Genomic DNA, 22,097 nt, shown 5'->3' with positions numbered 1-22,097 from the left:
TGTCATTATTAAGATAATCGCAATACTATCTTATATGGATTATTATTAAGATAATCGCAATGATATCTTATTGGGATTATAATTAAGATAATCGCAATGATATCTTATTGGGATTATAATTAAGATAATCGCAATTATATCTTATAGGGATCATAATTAAGATAATCGCAATGATAACGTATAGGGATTATAATTAAGATAATCGCAATGATATCTTATACAGATTATAATTATAACGATCGAATTGATATCTTATAGGGATTATAATTATAATGATCGCAATTATATCTTATAGGGATTATAATTATAATGATCGCAATTATATCTTATAGGGATTATAATTATAATGATAGCAATTATATCTTATAGGGATTATAATTATAATGAGCGCAATTATATCTTATAGGGATTATAATTATAATGATCGCAAATATATCTTATAGGGATTATAATTATAATGATCGCAATCATATCTTATAGGGATTATAATTATAATGATCACAATGATATCTTATAGGGATTATAATTATAATGATCGCAATGATATACTATAGGGATTATAATTATTATGATCGCATTAATATCTTATATGGATTAAACTTATAATGATCGCAATGATATGTTATAGGGATTATAATTATAATTATAATGATCGCAATTATATCTTAAAGGGATAAAAATTATAATGATCGCAATGATATCGTATAGGGATTATAATTACAATGATCGCAATGATATGTTATAGGGATTATAATTATAAGGATCGCAATGATAGCTTATAGGGATTCTAATTATCGCAATAATATTGTATAGGGATTATAATTCTATTGATCGCATAAAATAATGATATTTTATAGGGATTATAATTCTAATGATCGCAATTATATCTTATAGAGAATATAATTATAATAATCGCAATGATATCTTATAGGGATTATAATTATAATGATCGCAATGATATCTTATAGGGATTATAATTATAATGATCGCAATTACATAGCATAGGGATTATAATTATAATGATATCTTAAAGGGATTGAGCTCAAACAAAATGGCATCTTTCAAACATATGCACACAGTATTTGTTTAACTCCAGAATTACAATAATTTGGAGAAAAATTATTCAGAACATTTCAGAATGGGACGACAGCTGGTGTCTGATCAATGAATTCATTGTTTTAAGATGGTGATGATGATCAAAAAACGAAGACTACATGCAACATTTCTATCAACTGATATACATGTAGTCGTAAAATCATTTACCGCAATGGTTATCGGAGTTTAATTTACAATAACTTCCATTGTCGACTGAACAAAATCTGCAACAAACCGTACTTCATTACTGTACACTGTCTAAAATACTATAAAGACAGAAACCAACAGAATCACTCACAAACACATGAATGACAACACAATCTAACACACAAACAAACACAAGTTAACTTGTTTGCGTTGTGCAACATGTGTATCCATTTTTTCCAGATCTGTGTGCGTGGTTTTACACCAGAAGACGACTAAGAGGTAAATTCTAAATTATTTTGATATTGATTTTCTAATGCAAGTCGGACTGCTTTTAATTTTAATAATTTTTACGACCGACCTATTTCTTCTGTAATCGAATCCATTTAGTGATACTTGAAACCGCCCTACGATTTTATTGGTACTCCTTATTTAATAACCTAAAAAGAATAGCCAAAAAACCATTTCCCTCTGTTCGAAGACGCAATTTAATTGCGAACGAAATGGAGCCTATACAATCAGATTATCAATGATTTCTCGGCCGGGCAGAGGCAGTTATGTAGGGAGCGGAGGAGAAAATGGGAGGATTGGGAGACATAACTCGCAGAGCCGCACACTGATGGACGTTAGTAGAGACTTCTTCATGGCAACTTATGCCGCCGCATTCAAACCTCCCTTGATCACGCTGGTAACGCCCATAGTAGCAATTGTACCGTAATATTACAAGATTGCATAGCATGACAGTATATTTCAGACGTCTTTCGAAGAAAAGACAACAACAGGATGTGTTGATCTAAATAAAGAAAATTAAGATTTACATTTTTTATATTCAATGTTACATGTTTTGAAGACCACATTATAGCTATAGATACGTTTAAACTACATACTATACGCGCTGTATGTTTATTTATAAATATTACCTTCTTCATTGACTGTGTTCGTCTTTATATAGTCAGCACGACTTATTTGAATTCGTAAACGTTCTCAAAAAACATGTTTGCTATGAAAAGCCAGACCGCTTTCCACCAGATTACACTCGCCTAATTGACAAAGGACTCATGTCAGATGTCATTCAGCATCGTTCACAGCGGACACTGTGTAGAATACAAATATGGTATGATCATTCAAAGCCATTCAGATTTGACATAGATTTGTGTGTTCCAGTGCAGTGTCTAACCATAATGGCGAGTGTATGCAAACAAATCAGACCACGTTATTGTGAGCCGTCAAACCCCATGCTTGAATTCCTTGATGAACAATTTTCTTGTCGTGATGACGCATAAAATAAGTCACAAATCTCTATAGGATAAAATGTATATTGAAAAAGAATTTTCTTGTCATAAAATGAAATGGCGTGTCAGAATAACATGATACAAATGAATGTAACGAACACGAATGGGTGTTATGAGTGCAATGTGAACACTGCTTACTGGTTATAATTTTACTCCAGTGCACTAGAAACATGCACTCTCATATTCTAAACTCACTTTCAAATGATATATATATACACGTTGATATTCTATATGCATTGTAATAATCTTTATGCGTTTTGTTTGATATTCCATAAGCACCTTTCTTTGATATTCTTTATACACTTTCTTTGCCATCCTATATGCACTTTGTTAAATATTCTGAATGAACTTTCTTTAATATTTTAAACGAAATTTATGTGATACTATATATATATATATATATATATATATATATATATATATATATATATATATATATATATATATATATATATATATATATATATATACACTGATTTTGATATTCTTTATGCACTTTCTTTGATAACCTAAATGCACTTTATTTGATATTCTTTATGCAATGTTTTGATATTCTATATCTACGCACTTCCTATGCTATTCTATTGTACTTTACATGTTGGCGCTATTGTATCGTACAGCATAACGCTGTGCTAATCCCGTGTCGCAGATGCATTTTCTAGTATTACAAATATAGCATGCTGATTCTCTCCTGGTTGAGGTCTTGTTTACGTATATGTTTAAAATCGATGGCAATTATCTTTCTTGAGTGCAGAAGACGGCTCTGAAGCTTATTGCATATGTCTAAATCAGTTTCTTCTAAAAATGGCAAGATTTTATAATAATGTCAAATAAATATTTGTAAAATGGGCATTTACACCATGCAAAAGTATTCAAATGTTTCTACTAAACTGCACATAATAGCCGCTAAAGTTTAAAGTACCTAAAGTACTGTAAAGCCTTTTGCAATCGTTCATATTTTGAAACTCCTTGGCCAGTTTTGATGAAGCTTCCTAAATATTCCATGAATGGTCATCATCGGTTCTATTGGCTATCTAGTATTTTGTCTAGACCAATAATTACATCTTATCTATAATTGTATATCATTAAATAAATAGCAGACAGTTTATGCTTACTATCTGACTCACAAAGAGAATTGCGATAAATATCGTGTGTAGAACATATAAGTTAACAATATAACTAATTGTTTACTAAAACCGGTTTAATCCATTAATGCTTTGAATTTACAGTTTTAAGGCGTCGATTCCAGTTCTCCTCATTTTATTTTTTTAGTTGGTGATCTCTAATAATAAAGAGTAAGAACAAGAATTGCTGTCCTGATAGAGTTTTATTGTTTGCTATTTAACCCGTTTATGCCTAGCGTCTAGAAAACAATGCCTTGGCAAACAGCATCATGCGTCGTCTCGTCTGGGTCTGCGCTGTTTTCTGAAAGGACATGCTGTAAGAAGTATTCTAAATATAGAAATAAATATACGAGACATCCCTAATTTTGGAAATAAATTGATCCAATTTAGAAGGATAGGAGAGTCCACTAAGCATAAATGAGTTAAAATCAACACATTCCTCAAACAAATGACACCTCCAAACAAATACAACACATCTAAAATACCAAATGTCGTAAGCTGTATCAGGCCTTACAAACTCTGAAAAGCCGTTAATTAACCCATATGCATAGTTGATACTCCCATCCTTCTAAATTGGATCAATTTATTTCCAAAATTAGAGATGTCTAGCATATTTATTTCTATATTTAGAATATTTCTTACAGAAATTCCTTTCAGCAAACAGCGCAGACCCTGATGAGACGCCGCATCATGCGGCGTCTCATCTGGGTCTACGCTGTTTGCCAAGGCCTTTTTTTCTAGACGGTAGGCATAAATGGGTTTATAGCTCTGTACAATCTCGAAGACATCATCATGCTGACGCTTACATATAACCGCACATGCACAGTGGGGACTAGGCGATGCCTTTCAGTTTCCACCAGTGATTAATGGTCAGGTCAATGATAAAAAAGAGCAAACCTTTGTACTGGTATTTCTCAACAGATGCAGCATATTAGACAAGCAAATGTAGTATACAAACATGCCCTTTTGTCTGGCTGTCACTTCCTTCTTCGGTTCACCCATAACTTAGTGTGTTAGTCCCCAAAAAGGCATTTTGAAGTCAATACATACTGTTTTGTTTGACATGGGATTTAAACTTAAGAGGGCGTCTGAATTACGTGCAAAACTGTCAACCTCGTTGAATAACGAGAAATCACATATAATTACAATCGAGCGATATCAGATATAAGTACAGGCTCGCGATATCAATCACCAGTTCTGTATTGCAATGTATAGCGCAAGTAGAGTCGCGGTATCAATCACCAGTTCTGTAATGCAATATATAACATAAGTAGAATCCCGATATCAATCACCAGTTCTGTATTGCAATATATAACACAAGTAGAGTCGCGATATCAATAACCGGTTCTGTATTGCAATATACATGTATAACATAGGTAGAGTCGCGATATCAATCACCAGTTCTGTAATGCAATATATAACACAAGTAGAGTCGCGGTATCAGTCACCAGTTCTGTAATGCAATATATAACATAAGTAGAATCCCGCTATCAGTCACCAGTTCTATAATGCAATATATAACACAAGTAGAGACGCGATATCAATAACCGGGTATTGCAATATATAACATAGGTAGAGTAGCGATATCAATCACCAGTTCTGTAATGCAATATATAACACAAGTAGAGTCGCGATATCAATCACCTGTTCTGTAATGCAATATATAACACAAGTAGAATCGCGATACCAATCACCAGTTATGTAATGCAATATAACACAAGTAGAGTCGCGATATCAATCACCAGTTCTGTAATACAATATATAACATAAGTACAGTCGCGCGATGTCAACGATAAATTAAACAGATCAAATAATAGAAAAAGTAGAGTTGCGAAACATCAAACAAAAGTACAGTTGAGTAATATCACACAATATCTCGCCTCCTAAAAAAAGGACCTAATCGGATTGGCTTAGAGCTATCACGTGCCCATAGTGTATTTTCCATACAACCCAAGTAATTTCCATACAACCCGAGTAATCGAGTAATCGGTTGAGATATAATCGTTACACAATTAGTTAGATATACACCATGAGTAATTTTGATACCATACGAGAGCGGAACGTATGGTATGAAATTACTGAGGTTGTATATCCCATTCACCATCAGTTACTAACATTGTAACTGATATTACTACAGCCACACGATTTCTCGATTTCCACACGATTTCACACAAGTGGACGGACAGGCAATTTCACATCTCGGTACAGTCGCGCGATAACATACATCTTTTCGGTCAAGCGATAGCACAAATTAGTACTGTTACGCGATATAACATATAAGTACACTCGCGTCATATACACTTACAGTAATGCTATATCACACATCGAGTAACGACATATCTTACATCACTACAGTCACGACATAGAGTAGCCAATAAAGTTATGAGAAACCAAATATCAGAACAGCCATGCGATATCGAAGATCGGTAAAATCGCGCTAAAACACAGATAATTCAGTAAAGTCACGAGATATCACAGAACAGTACGGAAACAACATATCACACAGCAGTACGGTAACCACATATCACACAACAGTACGGTAACCACATATCACAGAACAGTAAAGGGTAACCACATATCACAGAACAGTACGGGGTAACCACTTATCACACAACAGTACGGTAACCACATATCACAGAACAGTACGGGGTAACCACATATCACACAACAGTACGGTAACCACATATCACACAACAGTACTGTAACCATATATCACAGAACAGTACGGTAACCACATATCACAGAACAGTACGGTAACCACATATCACAGAACAGTACGGGGTAACCACATATCACACAACAGTACGGTAACCACATATCACACAACAGTACGATAACCACATATCACACAACAGTACGATAACCACATATCACAGAACAGTACGGTAACCACATATCACACAGCAGTACGGTAACCACATATCACAGAACAGTACGGTAACCACATATCACACAGCAGTACGGTTACCACATATCACACAGCAGTACGGTAACCACATATCACACAACAGTACGGTAACCACATATCACACAACAGTAAAGTCACACGAAGCTATACCAGTACAGTAATGCCGTATCACAAGCCAGTACAATCGCGAGTTATCGCACTTTAGTACAGGAAAGCGATATCTCTCTCATGTAGAGTCGCTCGCCATCATAGATATGTACAGTCACACGCCGTCACAGATCAGTGATGTCGAGAGGTACACACGTTAATAAAGTCAAGCGATATCACAAATGAGTACAATCACGCGATGCCACATACCAGTACAATCACGCGATGCCACATACCAGTACAATCACGCGATGCCACATACCAGTACAATCACGCGATGCCACATACCAGTACAATCACGCGATGACACATTCCAGTACAATCACGCGATGTCACATACCAGTACAATCACGCGATGCCACATACCAGTACAATCACGCGATATTACAACGATCGATATGGTAACGAGATATCACAGACCGGTACAATCCCGAAATATCACAAAATAGCTCAGTCCCAAGGATAACACAATTAATTCAGCCGCGATGTATAAGATATCGGTACAGTCACTATATATATAACATATCTGTAAGTCGTGACTTGTCACACATCAGCACAGTAATGACATATCACATATAATCACAACCGCGCGATATCAGATATACCCGGGGTAAGTACAGACGCGCGATATCATACACCAGTACAATTGCAAGATCGGTTATTAGTACAGTAACGCGGTATCATACATAAGTACAGTCGCGCGGAATGTGTTGTCAGTCATGTCAAGCGATATCTGACATTAGTACTGTAATGCAATGTATAACATAAGTAGAGTCGCGCGATACCAAGGATACATATAATGTCATTTCTGTATGCCACTATATGTTCATGCTGTTTGCTAACTGTTGAAGTATTCGATCTCATTTATTTTTAGTTCACATTAATAAGTGTCAGTTGGATTACCAGGTATAAATAAATGTATATAAACACGATTTCTCTTCAAATACATATTATGTTGCCCAAACTTAAATTTTTGCAAGTGTTTTCTGTTGATTCGAGTGGAGAAATAGATGCAATTAAGTGTGAATAAGAAGCTCTAACAATGTTTAATAATACAGATGATTCGTCTTACAGTGAAACCACTCTTGGTTTGTCATTCTTTGTTCGATTTTATTGTATTACAATGATTTCAGCTGGTAAAACCCCTGCAGCAGTGAGCGGCAACATGTCGGAGAATATTGCAAGCAGACGGTTTAATCAAAAGAATGGTCTTAAAAAGCGTGTTCACTTCCGAATGTAGTATTGATAAAAAATACAGTCCTTCAAGACAGAACGTTTTCTTGTTTTATTGCTCATTTCAATTTCACATTGTGTGCTTCAGTTTTTATACCAATGCTCGACCAATTTAATTATTTATTAAGATCAGTTACCGGAATTTAAAAAATTAAATTTGGTTCATAATTTAAGTGTAAGTCAAATTTACTCAATTTGTATTGCAACTTAATAGCGAGCTCGAAAAGTACGCCGCAATACGGTAATATGAGTACTTGACTGTGCAGGTCGTTGTTTTGAAAAGTTTGGTACCTGCGCGCACAATATCCGGAACCGGAAATTTTCGAAGTAAATAACCGGCGTCTCCTAATTGATCATAATGATGAAATATATAAAAATGATCAAATTTACGGCTTTTAAATATTCTAAAATTCTTTTCTGAATTTCTTGTGACTATATTTCGAATAACGCATCAGCATTCTTCGTGTAAAACTGTTGTCTTCATTTCGATAGTTCTTCTTTCGATGACGTCATCACCAAATTAAGCACTGGAAGTCCCTTGTTTTTAACAAAAAAGGTGTTTTTTTTTCGTTTTTAAAATCATCATTTCACGTTGTTTTTCTATTTGATAAAATATAAATAGTATGCCAATTTATTGCATTATCTCAACAAAAAAAGTAAATGAACTCGTTGGCTATGTATTTTAGGCTGTGACGTAATTCTGTCGTCTGTCTTTCACTACCAAAATTGTGTCATTCTCAATTCTTTCACGCAAAATACATTAGATCAACTTTATTTAATAACAACAATTTTGCATTACAATTAAAGCTTAAACTGTCTTTAAACTGATACAGTCTGCGTTTCATTTAATACACAAATCCGATCGTTGAAATTTTTAAATATGTTGACAGTCAACAAAAAGACCACATTTCATTTGACAGAAAATGTCATTTACTTAATTTGAGAGAATAGACAATGTTCTCTATTTGGTACAAGATGTACCACCAGATGGCAACTGTTTCTTTCACTGCCTTTATTGACATCTGAGCTTACCTTTCTGGTAAAGAACATTCTAAATTAATTATTTGATAATTACCACAAATAGTGCAATGTATATAGATAATTTAAAATGTGATTGATTAAAGCAATCAAAAGACGTGATCAAATGTAATTAACCATATTTAAAACACACATTCAAATAAGATATAAATAACTTTAAGGCGGTGACGTGACAGTCGCTAACTTTAGTACGGTGGGTGACGTGACAGTCGCTACCTTTAGTACGGTGGATGACGTATCAGTCGCTAACCAGAATGACTTTTAAACAATAATTAAGAATATAAAAATAATTTATTTAATTGTAGTATTTTGGTACTTATAAATATATATACCTAAAATTGAAAAATTGTCAAAGTTTTATATCAAAGGTATTAAATAACATGTTTTGGTGGGTGACACAATTGTCGCTGTCCTACCTTGCATTAATTCCTAAATTATGGTAATTTGAAATTACTTTGACTTTAAATGCTCAAAAAGGAAAATAAAAAAAAATTGCCGCCTGGCCCTTGTGAAATCTAAGTACAGTATGCAACATGGAGAAATCGTTGCTGATACCAGTGACAATGATGTGCACCTGAAAATTATAATTGAGAAGGTAGCAACAGTTGAATGTTATAAATTTTGTATTTGATAGTTGATTGTTTAGTGTTTTAAGGAGGTAATGTCAAGGACAAACATAATAGATTAAGATCTATGTCCTTGGTATATACCAATCTTTGTTTGCTGCACAATTTGTTTATAGCTTCATGCATTAAATCAACTTTCACCTATATATCTTCTCTTCCGGTATACATAATTATTGAAGTATAGGTCACTTTATGGTTTAGATAATTAATAATAAAAAATATTGAAGTTATTTAGTTACAAGGACTGTTCTGTTGCTCTTATCCGCAGTTGGTATTCGAACCATATATATTTCTACCTGATTTGTGCAAAATAAGGTGATTTTATCTAAACTACACAGTCGGCGAATTAGCGCCATTTTACAAACAGAAGCTTCTGTGGGATTTTCAAACATTACCTCATGTGAGCTTTTGAACTGACAATTAATACTGTTAACTTTTCTTAATAATAATAATAATAATAATAATGATAATAATAATAATAATAATAAAAGCTTTATTTACAGAAGGTTACACATTAAGACAATGACGCATTATACATATTATGCAGATGAATCAATACTTTTGTACAATGTGGCCTTCTTAAACTAACATTCACAAATAGGTCTATAACAAGTAAAACATTTAAACAATATTTTCTTACACCAATACATAACAAACATTTTGCCTTTTAGACAGACACACATGAAATATCATTGATTAGAAAAAAAACCCACAACATATGACATATTATTGATTAGAAAATAAATGTGCTTTATATTGTCTTTTAAAAGCAGAGATAGAGCATGCCATTCTTATTCCAATCGGTATACTGTTCTAAATATCCATGCTATCGTATGAAAAAGCTCGTTTCTTATAACCTGTATTTGCTTTGGTATTAACAATATCGCTATGGGTGGCAGATCTTAAGTTCTATTTTTGATTTTGAGAAAATGTTATAATATTATTTAAATATTCTGGAGTCTGATTGTTGACACATTTATATATCAAGATTGCCGTGTGGTATTTACATCTATTATTAAACGAGAGCCATAACAAAATTTCAATTAAATGTAGTTCTTTGTAAAATTTTCCTAAGCAAGGTAACCATGTCACACGAAACCCTTTAATATGGCCCGTTTGTTGTTTAATTGCTGATAAACATAATAATTAAAAGTTCATTTGCTATTTTTTTTATACCAGTCTTTATGAACTTCACGTTCTTCTGCTAGGAAGTGCCTTTAATAATTTAATTCAAATATTTTCTTTATTCAAGTTTTGTGTTAGTTTATTCACCTCCGGAAACCCGATCTGATGTTAAAAGTTCGACCTACTTGGAATAGTTTCCGATAAATTTTGCTGAATTTCGGTAGGGTAAGTAAATCAAATTCTATAATTGTTTAAAGGCATTGTTGAATTCAAATATCTGTTGGTATTTGCAAAGGAGGTACTATCATGTATGTTAGAAAAATCATGGTTATTATCATTCAGGATTTATTGAAATATGGCTATTTGAAGTCGACGATGCAGGGATTGGTCCCCTATTTAGCTCTTTATTTACAAATTTCTTTAACGGTATGCCAGTGACATAGTTTTTGCACCGAAAATTATATAAACCAATGTCCCCCGAGTAACATATCCACCAGGGTTTAAAAAAATCGTATTGGTGGAGAAATTCGACTTAACATTCAACATGTTGATGAAAAAATGATATGACCCGATGCAGTGCCAAAGATGTCAAGATATGACAGGAGTGCAGTTCATTTATAATCTTGAAAGCTCACTATTACAGCTGATTTAGGCGCTTTGCCTGCTTGTTCCTTGCACTGAGACTTTTCATACTTACTATTTGGTAACTGTTTGAAATAATTATGGAGTAAATGATACTCTTACGTAGAAAACAAACAAATAATGTCCTGAACACTTGCACTGGACTCCCGCAATTGTTCAATTCCTGTTCATTCGACATCGAAAAAATAATTCGATTATTTCATATGACGTCATACAGTTCAATGTTGTGTTTTACATATGCCTCACTCGGTCATCATCAGAAATGACGAGGCTTTACCTTCGGCTATGCAGTGTTCGATTTAAAATGTGTTTAAACAGTGGATTAATGCAAAGTTGAAGTGCAGCCGCGCAAAGTGAGAAATGAAGAATTATTTTGGAATTTACTGGTCGTGACGGTTAATATATCGTCAGAATAAGTTATTGTTTTCATAGATGTTTCTTTCGTACAGGTCTATCTTATTTGTATTTCGTTCCAACAAAATTTTCTAAAAATTAATACTGCCAACATATTGTCACTGAAGTATTTCAAGCATACAACATGAACGTTGAATATACATATACACATATATGATCTTGCATGAGTGGTCGTTGTGTATTGAATTTATTAAACAATTCATCTAAACAAAGGTAAAATCGAGGCTTGCCGAGTTTTTATCTTTATTTAGATGACGAGTTTAACAAATTCAATACGAAATGACCACGAATTTAAGATTCTTTTTATAACATGACCAACAAATTTTCTTTTTATTTTATGCTCTTTTCACCGTTTATTTGCATTTGTAAAAGAAAATGACGTAATTTCGTAAAAAAATGACGACATTTCACAGTTAGATGACTAGTGTAATAACACCCGCGTAATAAACAAAATTGAGCATTACGTTATTTCACTCCTGGAGCGTAGGTCATGTTATAATTACATTTTTATTAAATCGATAAAGGAACCACAAACTATTGTTTATATTTCCTTAATGTGTCTGAATTTTTATACTGGGTCTAATATTTTCATCTTTAGTCTGTATCTGACTGGGCATATTTGGGCAATATGGAATGAATACAAGCTTGCCGTGTTAGTTTCTACTGGTATATATATATATATATATATATATATATATATATATATATATATATATATATATATATTATTTGTTACCCTATTGCTGGTTCTTAGCTAATATTGGAAAAGCGCCGACTTTTTCCAAATTAAAGACATAATTGTTGCCACGATATTTGTTGTGAATCACTGGATGTAAAATAACACAGTCATGAATTTAGATATGTTTAATATATGAATACAGCTTAAACTTCTATTTACATTCGGTTGATCCTTGTCACCTGTTGTTGTTATGAATCCCTTTAATGCGTTCAATGTATGAATATATATGTTAAGTAAATAAATGATTATTTGAGCAGAAGTGCTTTTGTTTCGATGCAAAATGCATCAACTCTTATCATAATCGAATCTTATTGATTAAAAGGATAATTTTCAAAAATTTTCAAGAAAGACAACATCTTAAAAAGTAATCATCTTGAGTTTTTTTTGCAGAGCTAATGTCGTTTGATCGATAACTCGGCGTTAAACCGGTTTAAACTCGTGGCAGGCAATCTGACTTCTGTACTAGTTCTGGGAATAGTGGGCTAACGAATCACTGAATAGCTGATGTCACGTGATCGATAATTCGCGTTAAACCGGTTTAAACTCGAGGCAGGCAATCTGACTTTGAGACTAGTTCTTGGAATAGTTAGCTAACGAATCACTGAATAGCTGATGTCATGTGATCAATAACTCGGCGTTAAACCGGTTTAAAATGGTGGCAGGCAATCTGACTTTGAGACTAGTTCTGCGAACAGTGGGCTAAATGCATTTGCGTTAAATGTCATCCCAGATAAGCCTGTGCAGTCCGTACAGTTTAATCACGGACAACATTTTCCGCTTTTATGGACTATTTCGTTTAGAGGCGGTCTCTTCTGAACGAAAATCCATTTCATGCGGAGATTCGCCCCTGATTAGCCAGTGCAATCTGCACATGCTAATCTGGGATGACACTTTACGTAAATTCACTTGGCCCAGTTTCCCCAGAACGAGGGTCAAATAATAATTACAGCTGCAGGCGATTGTGGGTGTCCCAATATCTTAAAAAAATCTTTAAATTTTGGAAAATATCTTTTGGTTTCCCAATATTTAGTGTTTTAATTCACACAATATACAAGTCAAATCAGTTGCCAGCAGTTTGTTAACGTAAGCTAGAGTATTTTAACGCTATTTAATATCTGATAAAATGATACTTTACACTGACTTCGAACAACACCCCTTTTTTATGTCCCCCACAACTATAGTGGGGGCCATATTGTTTTTGCCCTGTCTGTTGGTTGGTTAGTTGGTTGGTTTGTTTGTTTGCCCAAACTTTAACATTTTGCCATAACTTTTGCTATATTGAAGATAGCAACTTCATATTTGGCATGCATGTGTATCTCATGGAGCTGCACATTTTGAGTGGTAACAGGTCAAGGTCATCCTTCAAGGTCAAAGGTCAAATTATAGCTTCAAAGCGGCGCAGAAGGGGACATATTGTTTCTGAAAAACTCATATCTTGTTTCATTTTTATTTAATGACAAAATGATGATAGTAAAATGATGCTGATAAATGATGATAATTTAAACAAAGTAAGTAAGCGTTTAATAATAATTGTATTTAACACAAATATTTTTTCAGATCGATGCAAATCTGATCGTATATACAACATACAGTTCGGAATAACCAGGCACACATTCAAACAAAAAAAAACGAATGCATACAATTCATTCACGCGTGGAAGTAACCATGACATCTGCAAAACACCGTTGCTATGTAGGATAGTTTTTTTCAACGGTTGCCAGGGGAAACCCTGGAAAAAAGCGAGGCATATTGCAAGTGTTTTCTTACATATGATACCAGCTGATTTTCATATAGATGCAGAAAAAAGCTTTATAAAACAACTCATTTCAAACTTAAAAAGTATGTTCCGAACCGGTGCATAGACAACTATAATTGTCTCTTAAATTGCACAGATAGTAATCAAAACAATAAAGAAGAGCTCAGCATATATTATTTTAAATAAAACGTCGGTTAGGCTATAATGTGTAATGTTCACGGTTTGTAATACAGCTAGAAACTTCCTGGTGTTAAAAGAAGGTAATCCATGCCAGTTAATCAGTGTTAACTATGTAAAGCAATTAATAGGTTTACTCACATTGTATACGCAAAACACATACAATCTGCGTTCGCACCTAGCGTAGTACAGTCAGACTCCCTAACTCCAACAGACGTCACCGAAAATGACGTAACCGGGAGTGAGTCGGGACGCTGCCGGTCCGTCGGCCACGCCCCACTGCCGCCGCCCCCACCGGATCCTCCTCCAAACATTCCAACACCGCCGCCTCCACCGCCTCCACCGCCGCCACCGCTACCGCCACTTCCGCCGTTGCCCATAGTAAACCCCTAAGTTTTATTATTCATAATTCAGAACTACTTACTTCATTTTTTAGAAAATGAACAGATTCTAAACAAGAGTAAAGCATAACCTTCAAAGATAATCAAGAGATTTGCTTATTAAAAATGCAATCGTATTTCTGATACGCTGTAGCAGAAGTGAGGTAAGTTAAATAAGCTTGATTAACTCGCACGCGAAATGCAAAATGTGTTCTACGCAGGAAAAAACGACTAACTGTTTGTACACGTACATGACCTTCATTTTTCTAGCTGTTGAATTAAATAACTACCTTCTTTAAATGTCAATACTTCAGTCATAAAGTGTTATTTCGCGAACTTATTTTCGCAGCTTTTATTAAAGTGCAAAGCCTCCTATTTGCGAATTTACGAAACAACGTAAAACATACCTGATATAAAAAAGAAACAAAAAGTCTGGCAAATACAAATGGTTGTCTATTCAGATTGAACATGCGAGCTAAACGCGCGTTAATATAGCGCTGAAAAAAACGCCATCTCGCGTAACATCAGCGCGATTTTTCCACCCGGTTTTCCCAAAACCGCTGTGAAAGTAAAACAAGATAAGTCACTGTTTTCCGAAAATGGTGGAAATCCATCTTAACGATGTCACTGAGGAACTTGACCTCGTTCGAGCTTGTCTTAGATCTGAAATCTATGAAAATAAACGACGTTTAATACCGTCAAACACTGATCATTCATTTCATTTATGAAAAGCAAAGTGGTGGGGTCTTTTTAAACTTAACAGAATTGCTATGTTTCAATCCGGTGGCTAAATTCGTTGCATTGGTTACCTCCCTGTATAACGGCAACCAGTCAACAAGAGGAAAATCATTAAAGATCTGGAAGGATGATCTTTTTATTTATCTATTTTTCTAACTGTAAGAAAAAAAGTGCAAGTATATGAATAAATTGCCACTTTATGCATGCATATCATTCACAGTAAAAAAGGAACAAGTAAATAACGATTTGAATTTAAATATACTTACGAAGCTACCGACGTTCAAAATACAGACATCTAGGTAAATTATTAGCGCTGTAAATGTTTTACTATCAGATGACGAGAGAGCATTGACGTTTCTGATTGAAATATTATTCAGTTGGAGAATAGTCAACATACACTTAATTTGAGTCCGGTCATTGTAAAAAGATTTATCCAGTTATTGTTAACTGATTTATATCATAAGTGAGCCGCGCTCTGGAAAAACGGGAGTGAATGCACGTGCGTCAAGTGCCGTCCCAGATTAGCCTGTGCAATCCGCACAGTTTCATAAGGGTCGACACTTATAGAAAGTCTCTTCTAAACGAAAATCCAGTTTAGGCTAAAACTTTCGTCCATGTTAAGCCTGCGCGGACTGCTACGATTAATATGGGACGACACTTTTCGAACATGCATTAAGACCCGTTTTCACAGCTACGGCTTATATTCATATTTTTGAATGTAGTAACGCAACTCACAACACAATGCAGTGGTATCTTAGGTATGTGCTATAAAAACGATATTTTAATAGTATGTTCAAAGGTGTTCTATACATATGTATTCGTTGTTAACATGTGCACAGAAGCAAAAAGAACACGAGAACAAAGTCTTCCATTCAGAAACGTTTCGTTTTGCATTTTCAGAAAAAGATTCTCACACGAACTAGAACATCGGTCAAATAACTAAGTAAATTGGGCGTTTCCTGGGAAATTGCGCAATAAATATTCAATGGGATTCCACAAAATGACTGGTTTTACTATCAACACAAAGAATGCGATACAAGGTCGTTTTTCCCATCTGCTATAAATGTAACGTTACAATTATTCGATTTGCAACTAAAATATACAAATGGTTAAGTAATCATAGACTTTTACTTTCTTTTTGCGTAGTTGCAGCGGCAAAAAAAAAGTCCACGAAATAGTTTCGCGCTTCATCTTTATATTTTGTTCCATATTTGAATTCAATATATTAAAATAGTAACCTATTTGGCAAAAGAAAAAGGTAAGCCGAAATATGCGTTAATTTTTTTAAAAATATTTTTCTATATTACTTAAAAGTTCAATATTACAATAAAAGTCTGTTGTTGTTTTTTGACAAAGTTTCAATCGAGGAAGTAATCGGAATAATAAATTTCCTTCTTTTGTGCTACTGTATTTATTTTGTAACGTAATATTCAATACATCTGGTCCACAGAGCATGGGTAACGGCGGTGGTGGCGGTTATGGCGGCTACGGAAAAGGAGGCGGCGGTGGTGGTGGTGGCGGCGGTGGGTTGGGAGCCGGAAGCGGTGGCAGAGGAGGGAGCTACGGTCGAAACGGCCAGGATGGAGAGGATGGGTTTTTGTTTGGAGCTGGGGGCGGAGGGGGAGGCGGGGGTGCCGGCGGGGGACGTGGCGGAAGAGGAGGACGCGGGGGCATTTTCGGCGCTAACGGCGAGGATGGGAAGAATGGACACTGACCCATGAACTTTGACCGCACTGACGTTTGTGTACATTGCATAAAGTTACTGACTTTAATGATATAATGCACATTTCTGAGACATTTTGAAAAACTTAAAAAAAGTGCCGCTACTTAAGTTCTGATACGAACTTGGTTTCGGTTTAATATGTATTATATGATACATATATCTGTGTACTATGAATATGCAATTAAATTTAATTGAACTTTCACTCTTTTTTGGACGAAATAACCGCCCATGATATAAACTGACCTATAGTTTCAACACGTGCAGTATTTGTGTTTGAGTGACGTCATTTTTGTTTTGGCATACTTGTTTTTTCAGCGATTTTCTTTATGTATTTTATATGTTAATAAAACAGACAGAAAATTGAAAAAAAGAAAGGATAAATTTAATCCAATTTATAATATTGTTTGTTTTACGAAAGTAGTATAAATACCTATAACTATAAATGCCACACAGTAATTTACAGCGGTCGTATAATGACATAATGATGTCTACATGTGTGTTTTATATTTGAAGGTGGCATATTTTGGAGTCACTTTGTCATTAAATTTGTCAATCGGTCAGTTCACAGAAAATGTTACGTTTGTAGAGACAACTACTTTAATGTTCATCAAACAATTAAATAATAACTTCAAATATGTCACCACGATGAAGGGTATCTGTTCAAGATAATAATCCATAGATTCCTGTGCTACGGGCCTTTGAAAATACCTGACAAAATGGTGATTTGGTATCAGGAACGTGTGTTAGCTATATTTGAATATTGTTTTAGAGTGAACCTCTTTAAGGGACTATGTCTTTTAAAACGGTAAAAAGGGGGAAACATAAGTAACTAAAAATCAGAGTTTGAAAAGTCGATAATTGCATATAATAGCGAATGAAATCCTCTATGTATAATAAGAACATAGTTTATGCATTCCGAGATCAAACTAAAAATTAACCTATCGTCAGTGAGGCACACATTCCTATCGTCAGTGAGGCACACATTACCCTATCGTCAGTGAGGCACACATTCCTATCGTCAGTGAGGCACACATTCCTATCGTCAGTGAGGCACACATTCCTATCGTCAGTGAGGCACATATTCCTATCGTCAGTGAGGCACACATTCCTATCGTCAGTGAGGCACACATTCCTATCGTCAGTGAGGCACACATTCCTATCGTCAGTGAGGCACATATTCCTATCGTCAGTGAGGCACACATTCCTATCGTCAGTGAGGCACACATTCCTATCGTCAGTGAGGCACACATTCCTATCGTCAGTGAGGCACACATTACCCTATCGTCAGTGAGGCACACATTCCTATCGTCAGTGAGGCACACATTCCTATCGTCAGTGAGGCACACATTACCCTATCGTCAGTGAGGCACACATTCCTATCGTCAGTGAGGCACACATTCCTATCGTCAGTGAGGCACACATTACCATATCGTCATTGAGGCACACATTCCTATCGTCAGTGAGGCACACATTCCTATCGTCAGTGAGGCACACATTCCTATCGTCAGTGAGGCACACATTCCTATCGTCAGTGAGGCACACATTCCTATCGTCAGTGAGGCACACATTCCTATCGTCATTGAGGCACACATTCCTATCGTCAGTGAGGCACACATTCCTATCGTCAGTGAGGCACACATTCCTATCGTCAGTGAGGCACACATAACCCTACCGTCAGTGAGGCACACATTCACTCACCTATCGTCAGTGAGGCACACATTCACTTAAAATAGCAAAGCTTCGTGCTGTAATGACAACGAACACAAGTCCGCGGATTCCTACGATGAAGTTATGCGATCTGACTCTATGATTCAAATAGCGTTTACAATCATCAACTATCTGCGGAATGTTGATTATTTTAATCAATAAATCGACTGATGATCTACAGTGGAACGTTTATTGTGATAGACCTCATGAATTAACGTCTTAATCGGGCTACACTCTGGCCTTTGAAAAAAGTGCAACGTTGAAAGTGCAAGTATTTAAACCTGCTAAATCTCTCTCTGTCTCTCTCACTCACTCACTCACTCACGATAATCTGAATTCGTACTACAATGTTTTTTTTTACATAAATGCACTTGTGTTAACCATATTAGGAAATCAAATAAAACAAAACAACCATGATAGATTAGATAGAAAAGAGCAAAATGTCGTAAAAAGTAAAAACCAAAGTGGGAATCGAACATACACTGAGAAGTCATACCAAGAACTGATGGCAGATATCGCTTTAGTTGTTAAAAGTAGAAATTAGCTTTCTTCGGTCCATAGATTTATAGAATACTTGCTCTTATCGCTTTATTTAACTGTTTTACAAATATAAAAATACATATACACAAAGGCGCGTTTTTTTTTTTACAAAACAACATCATTCTTGATTTTGTTTACATATGATATAATCAATATGCCTACATTTATTGTCGTAAAATACCTGGCTTAATCTAGTTTACAAGCCTGTTTTATTGAAGAAGTCCTTTCCAAAAATGCACTGTATATGTGCTATTTAAGTAATTAATCACTGATATTAAAGGGGACTTATAAGCAGATTGTCGCAATGACAATTTTCCGATTGTTTTGTAACATTCAAAAGATAATAAAAGAATAATCTTACTTATTGAGCGACACACCGCCAATGAAATGCAGTCACAATGAACAACAAAACAGCCTGGGTTATAATTTATTATTATCTGAAGAATGTGGAATGATTCTGTTGTTTTGGTTAAATTTAGTTACAACATGTGGATAACTTATATAACCAAGTAAAAAAGCCTGACAATTTATAACCGTCCGGAAAGCTAAGTGGTTAAGCAACATAAATTTAAACAAACGGACACTGTTTCGAGCACACCTTGGAACAAATTTTTTCATGTTCTCGTTCTTAAATTCTATTTTTGTCATCATAATCGATCTCTGCAGTTCCATGGTGAAACTCTAGTTATTACATACACACTTCAAAATTGCCCAAATCTGTGAACAAGTCTCCTATAAAGTAATATAACAGCATACAATAGCAATACATTCACTGAAACTGCGTAGAGGGATTTGATATATTTGAAAGAAATACATACTTAACCCTATATGATCCGGTAAAAAAAACAGTATACAATAGAAAAGTAACAGCTATATACCTACATTTTACAGATTTGGACTTTTAATTTTTTTCCAAGTCCTGATTTATCAAAAGTTCTTACGCTGGTTTTAATCAGATACGCTTAAGCTCGCTTCCACATGGAAATTAAATTACAAATAATAAAATACGTTTTTAACTTATTTCTAAAAAAACAGTGCACCAAATAAAATACTAAAAACGCATATTCCTAAGAATATATATAAAATATTAATCCCTGTGTGGGTCACAGCCATCCCTTACCGCCTCTTCCCCCATGTCCGTTAACTCCTGGCTTTCCGTCTTCGCCATCCTGACCTCGGAACCATCCGAAGAAACCGGCTCCTCCCCTCCCGCCTTTGCCCACCGACGACGCAGTGGACCCTCCGCTTCCCCAAACGCCGTCCAATCCTCCAGAACTCCCGGCGCCACCGGGCGCATTTTCGCTGACGCTCCAGGCCTCACGAACAGCGTCACGGCCTCCGTAACAGTTTTGGTGATAGGCACCGAAGCTGGCGCCTCCGCCTCCTTGACCCCAATGTCCACCACCGCCACCGGCGCCACCACCACCGCTTCGTCCGCCGCCACCGCCTCTTCCAAGTATGCCTCCATCACCGCCACCTCCACCACCGTTGACGCCTCCATATTGGCCGTTACCAATTTTTTTCACTTTGTATAAATGCTAAAACAAAAAAAAACCTGAAGAACAGTATAAGTATTACGTCTGCACTTCTTTTATGAGACACATGATGATGATGACGACGACGACGACGACGACGAGAAAGATAATGATAATCTTTATTATGATGATAATTAATTCAAAAGTCCTCATAGTCATAATATAAGCTTTACATGATTCACTCTACTTTTAATTTGAATGGATAAACTTGGATAAACTTACTTCAGTATTTAAGATATCCCGTCCGTTACAATACTCAACTTCTGGTGAACAAGTGCGGTGTGTATAACAACAGCATGCTTAACCTTTACGATAGCTAAATTTCTTACTCGGTTTCCCATTGTTTTGCTAAATATATTATATCATGCATCACTTCTCAAAACGAATATAAAACTCGTTGCTTCTAGGAAAATGATGAGACACCGTCGAATAACGATGCTCACAAATGTGGGAATGCTCCAAACTTTGTCGAGATATCGGGAATAAGAAATTGCAATGCGTTATCATAATTTTTCGTGAAAAAATGATAAATTCAACGTTATTCAAATACCAACTTTATTACATCTGTCTTTGTTTCGTTATTTTTAATTTAAAAAGTATAACATTTAAAATCATGGCGTATGTGAGCAAACCTGTTTTCCGACGATATATAATTCTAACTTGTTGATGTTGTTGTTCCTGACAAACATAAGAATGATAAGACTCTTTACACAAAATAACGTGCTGTCAACTGAATAAGTATATGTTTTAAAATATAGAATTTCCATTATTTGAAAAATACAAATCATGCCTGTAATATTTATACCTTTCTTCATAGTTGAGCTAGTCTTTAAACTTCATCAATACAAAATGTAAAAACTAATCATATTGTCTTTCCCAGTATTAAATCATTCCGCAACAAAAGCTGCATTATGAGAGTAATGTTATCTGTGGCTTGTACGATGGCGTACTTAGTCATGTTATCTGTGGCTTGTACGATGGCGTACTTAGTAATGTTATCTGTGGCTTGTAAGA

The 22,097-nt window shown here is 35.1% G+C and overlaps 3 protein-coding genes across 4 annotated transcripts; 1 reads left to right on the top strand and 2 right to left on the bottom strand.

Annotated features, from left to right (window-relative positions):
• Positions 1 to 13,960: 13,960 nt before the first annotated feature.
• On the bottom strand, positions 13,961 to 15,409 carry LOC127860511 (serine/arginine-rich splicing factor 1-like). Of its 2 annotated transcripts, XM_052398620.1 has the most exons (3): positions 15,248 to 15,409; positions 14,602 to 14,849; positions 13,961 to 14,256 (listed from the first exon to the last, which is right to left on the bottom strand). In XM_052398620.1, exons 1-3 carry the CDS (start codon positions 15,308 to 15,310, stop codon positions 14,235 to 14,237), a joined length of 333 nt encoding a protein of 110 aa, XP_052254580.1. In that variant the 5' UTR covers positions 15,311 to 15,409; the 3' UTR covers positions 13,961 to 14,234. The 2 variants fall into 2 exon arrangements, with proteins under 2 accessions (XP_052254580.1, XP_052254581.1); XM_052398621.1 differs by lacking the exon at positions 15,248 to 15,409 and having other exon boundaries at positions 14,602 to 15,201.
• A 2,608-nt stretch (positions 15,410 to 18,017) lies between these two features.
• On the top strand, positions 18,018 to 19,029 carry LOC127859699 (uncharacterized protein SPEM3-like). Its single transcript, XM_052397206.1, has 3 exons — positions 18,018 to 18,028; positions 18,300 to 18,584; positions 18,762 to 19,029. The coding sequence occupies exons 1-3, from the start codon at positions 18,018 to 18,020 to the stop codon at positions 19,027 to 19,029; spliced, it is 564 nt and encodes a 187-aa protein (XP_052253166.1).
• Positions 19,030 to 19,963: 934 nt separating this feature from the next.
• Positions 19,964 to 21,412, bottom strand: LOC127860194 (uncharacterized). The gene is made up of 3 exons (XM_052398115.1): positions 21,306 to 21,412; positions 20,669 to 21,086; positions 19,964 to 20,280 (listed from the first exon to the last, which is right to left on the bottom strand). Exons 2-3 carry the CDS (start codon positions 21,047 to 21,049, stop codon positions 20,230 to 20,232), a joined length of 432 nt encoding a protein of 143 aa, XP_052254075.1. The 5' UTR covers positions 21,050 to 21,086; positions 21,306 to 21,412; the 3' UTR covers positions 19,964 to 20,229.
• Between the last annotated feature and the right edge of the window lie 685 nt (positions 21,413 to 22,097).

Source organism: Dreissena polymorpha, chromosome 15 (assembly GCF_020536995.1).
Source record: "Dreissena polymorpha isolate Duluth1 chromosome 15, UMN_Dpol_1.0, whole genome shotgun sequence".
Classification (NCBI taxonomy): domain Eukaryota; kingdom Metazoa; phylum Mollusca; class Bivalvia; order Myida; family Dreissenidae; genus Dreissena; species Dreissena polymorpha.
Note: the sequence above shows the minus strand (reverse complement) of the source record. Positions and strands in the feature narration are given on the sequence as shown.

Bases quoted from the DNA above. Each gene is read 5' to 3' on its own strand.
- LOC127860511 (XM_052398620.1), bottom strand. From the start codon at position 15,310: ATGTTCAATCTGAATAGACAACCATTTGTATTTGCCAGACTTTTTGTT. The intron at 14,850-15,247 runs GTATGTTTTACG...AATAAAACTTAG, and splicing joins TTGTTTCTTTTTTATATCAG to GGGTTTACTATGGGCAACGG. The intron at 14,257-14,601 runs GTGAGTAAACCT...GCTTTTTTCCAG, and splicing joins ATGTGTTTTGCGTATACAAT to GGTTTCCCCTGGCAACCGTT.
- LOC127859699 (XM_052397206.1), top strand. The intron at 18,585-18,761 runs GTCAGTGAGGCA...TCCTATCGTCAG, and splicing joins GAGGCACACATTACCCTATC to TGAGGCACACATTCCTATCG.
- LOC127860194 (XM_052398115.1), bottom strand. From the start codon at position 21,049: ATGGAGGCGTCAACGGTGGTGGAGGTGGCGGTGATGGAGGCATACTTG. The intron at 20,281-20,668 runs GTAAGGGATGGC...ATTACTTTATAG, and splicing joins CGGACATGGGGGAAGAGGCG to GAGACTTGTTCACAGATTTG.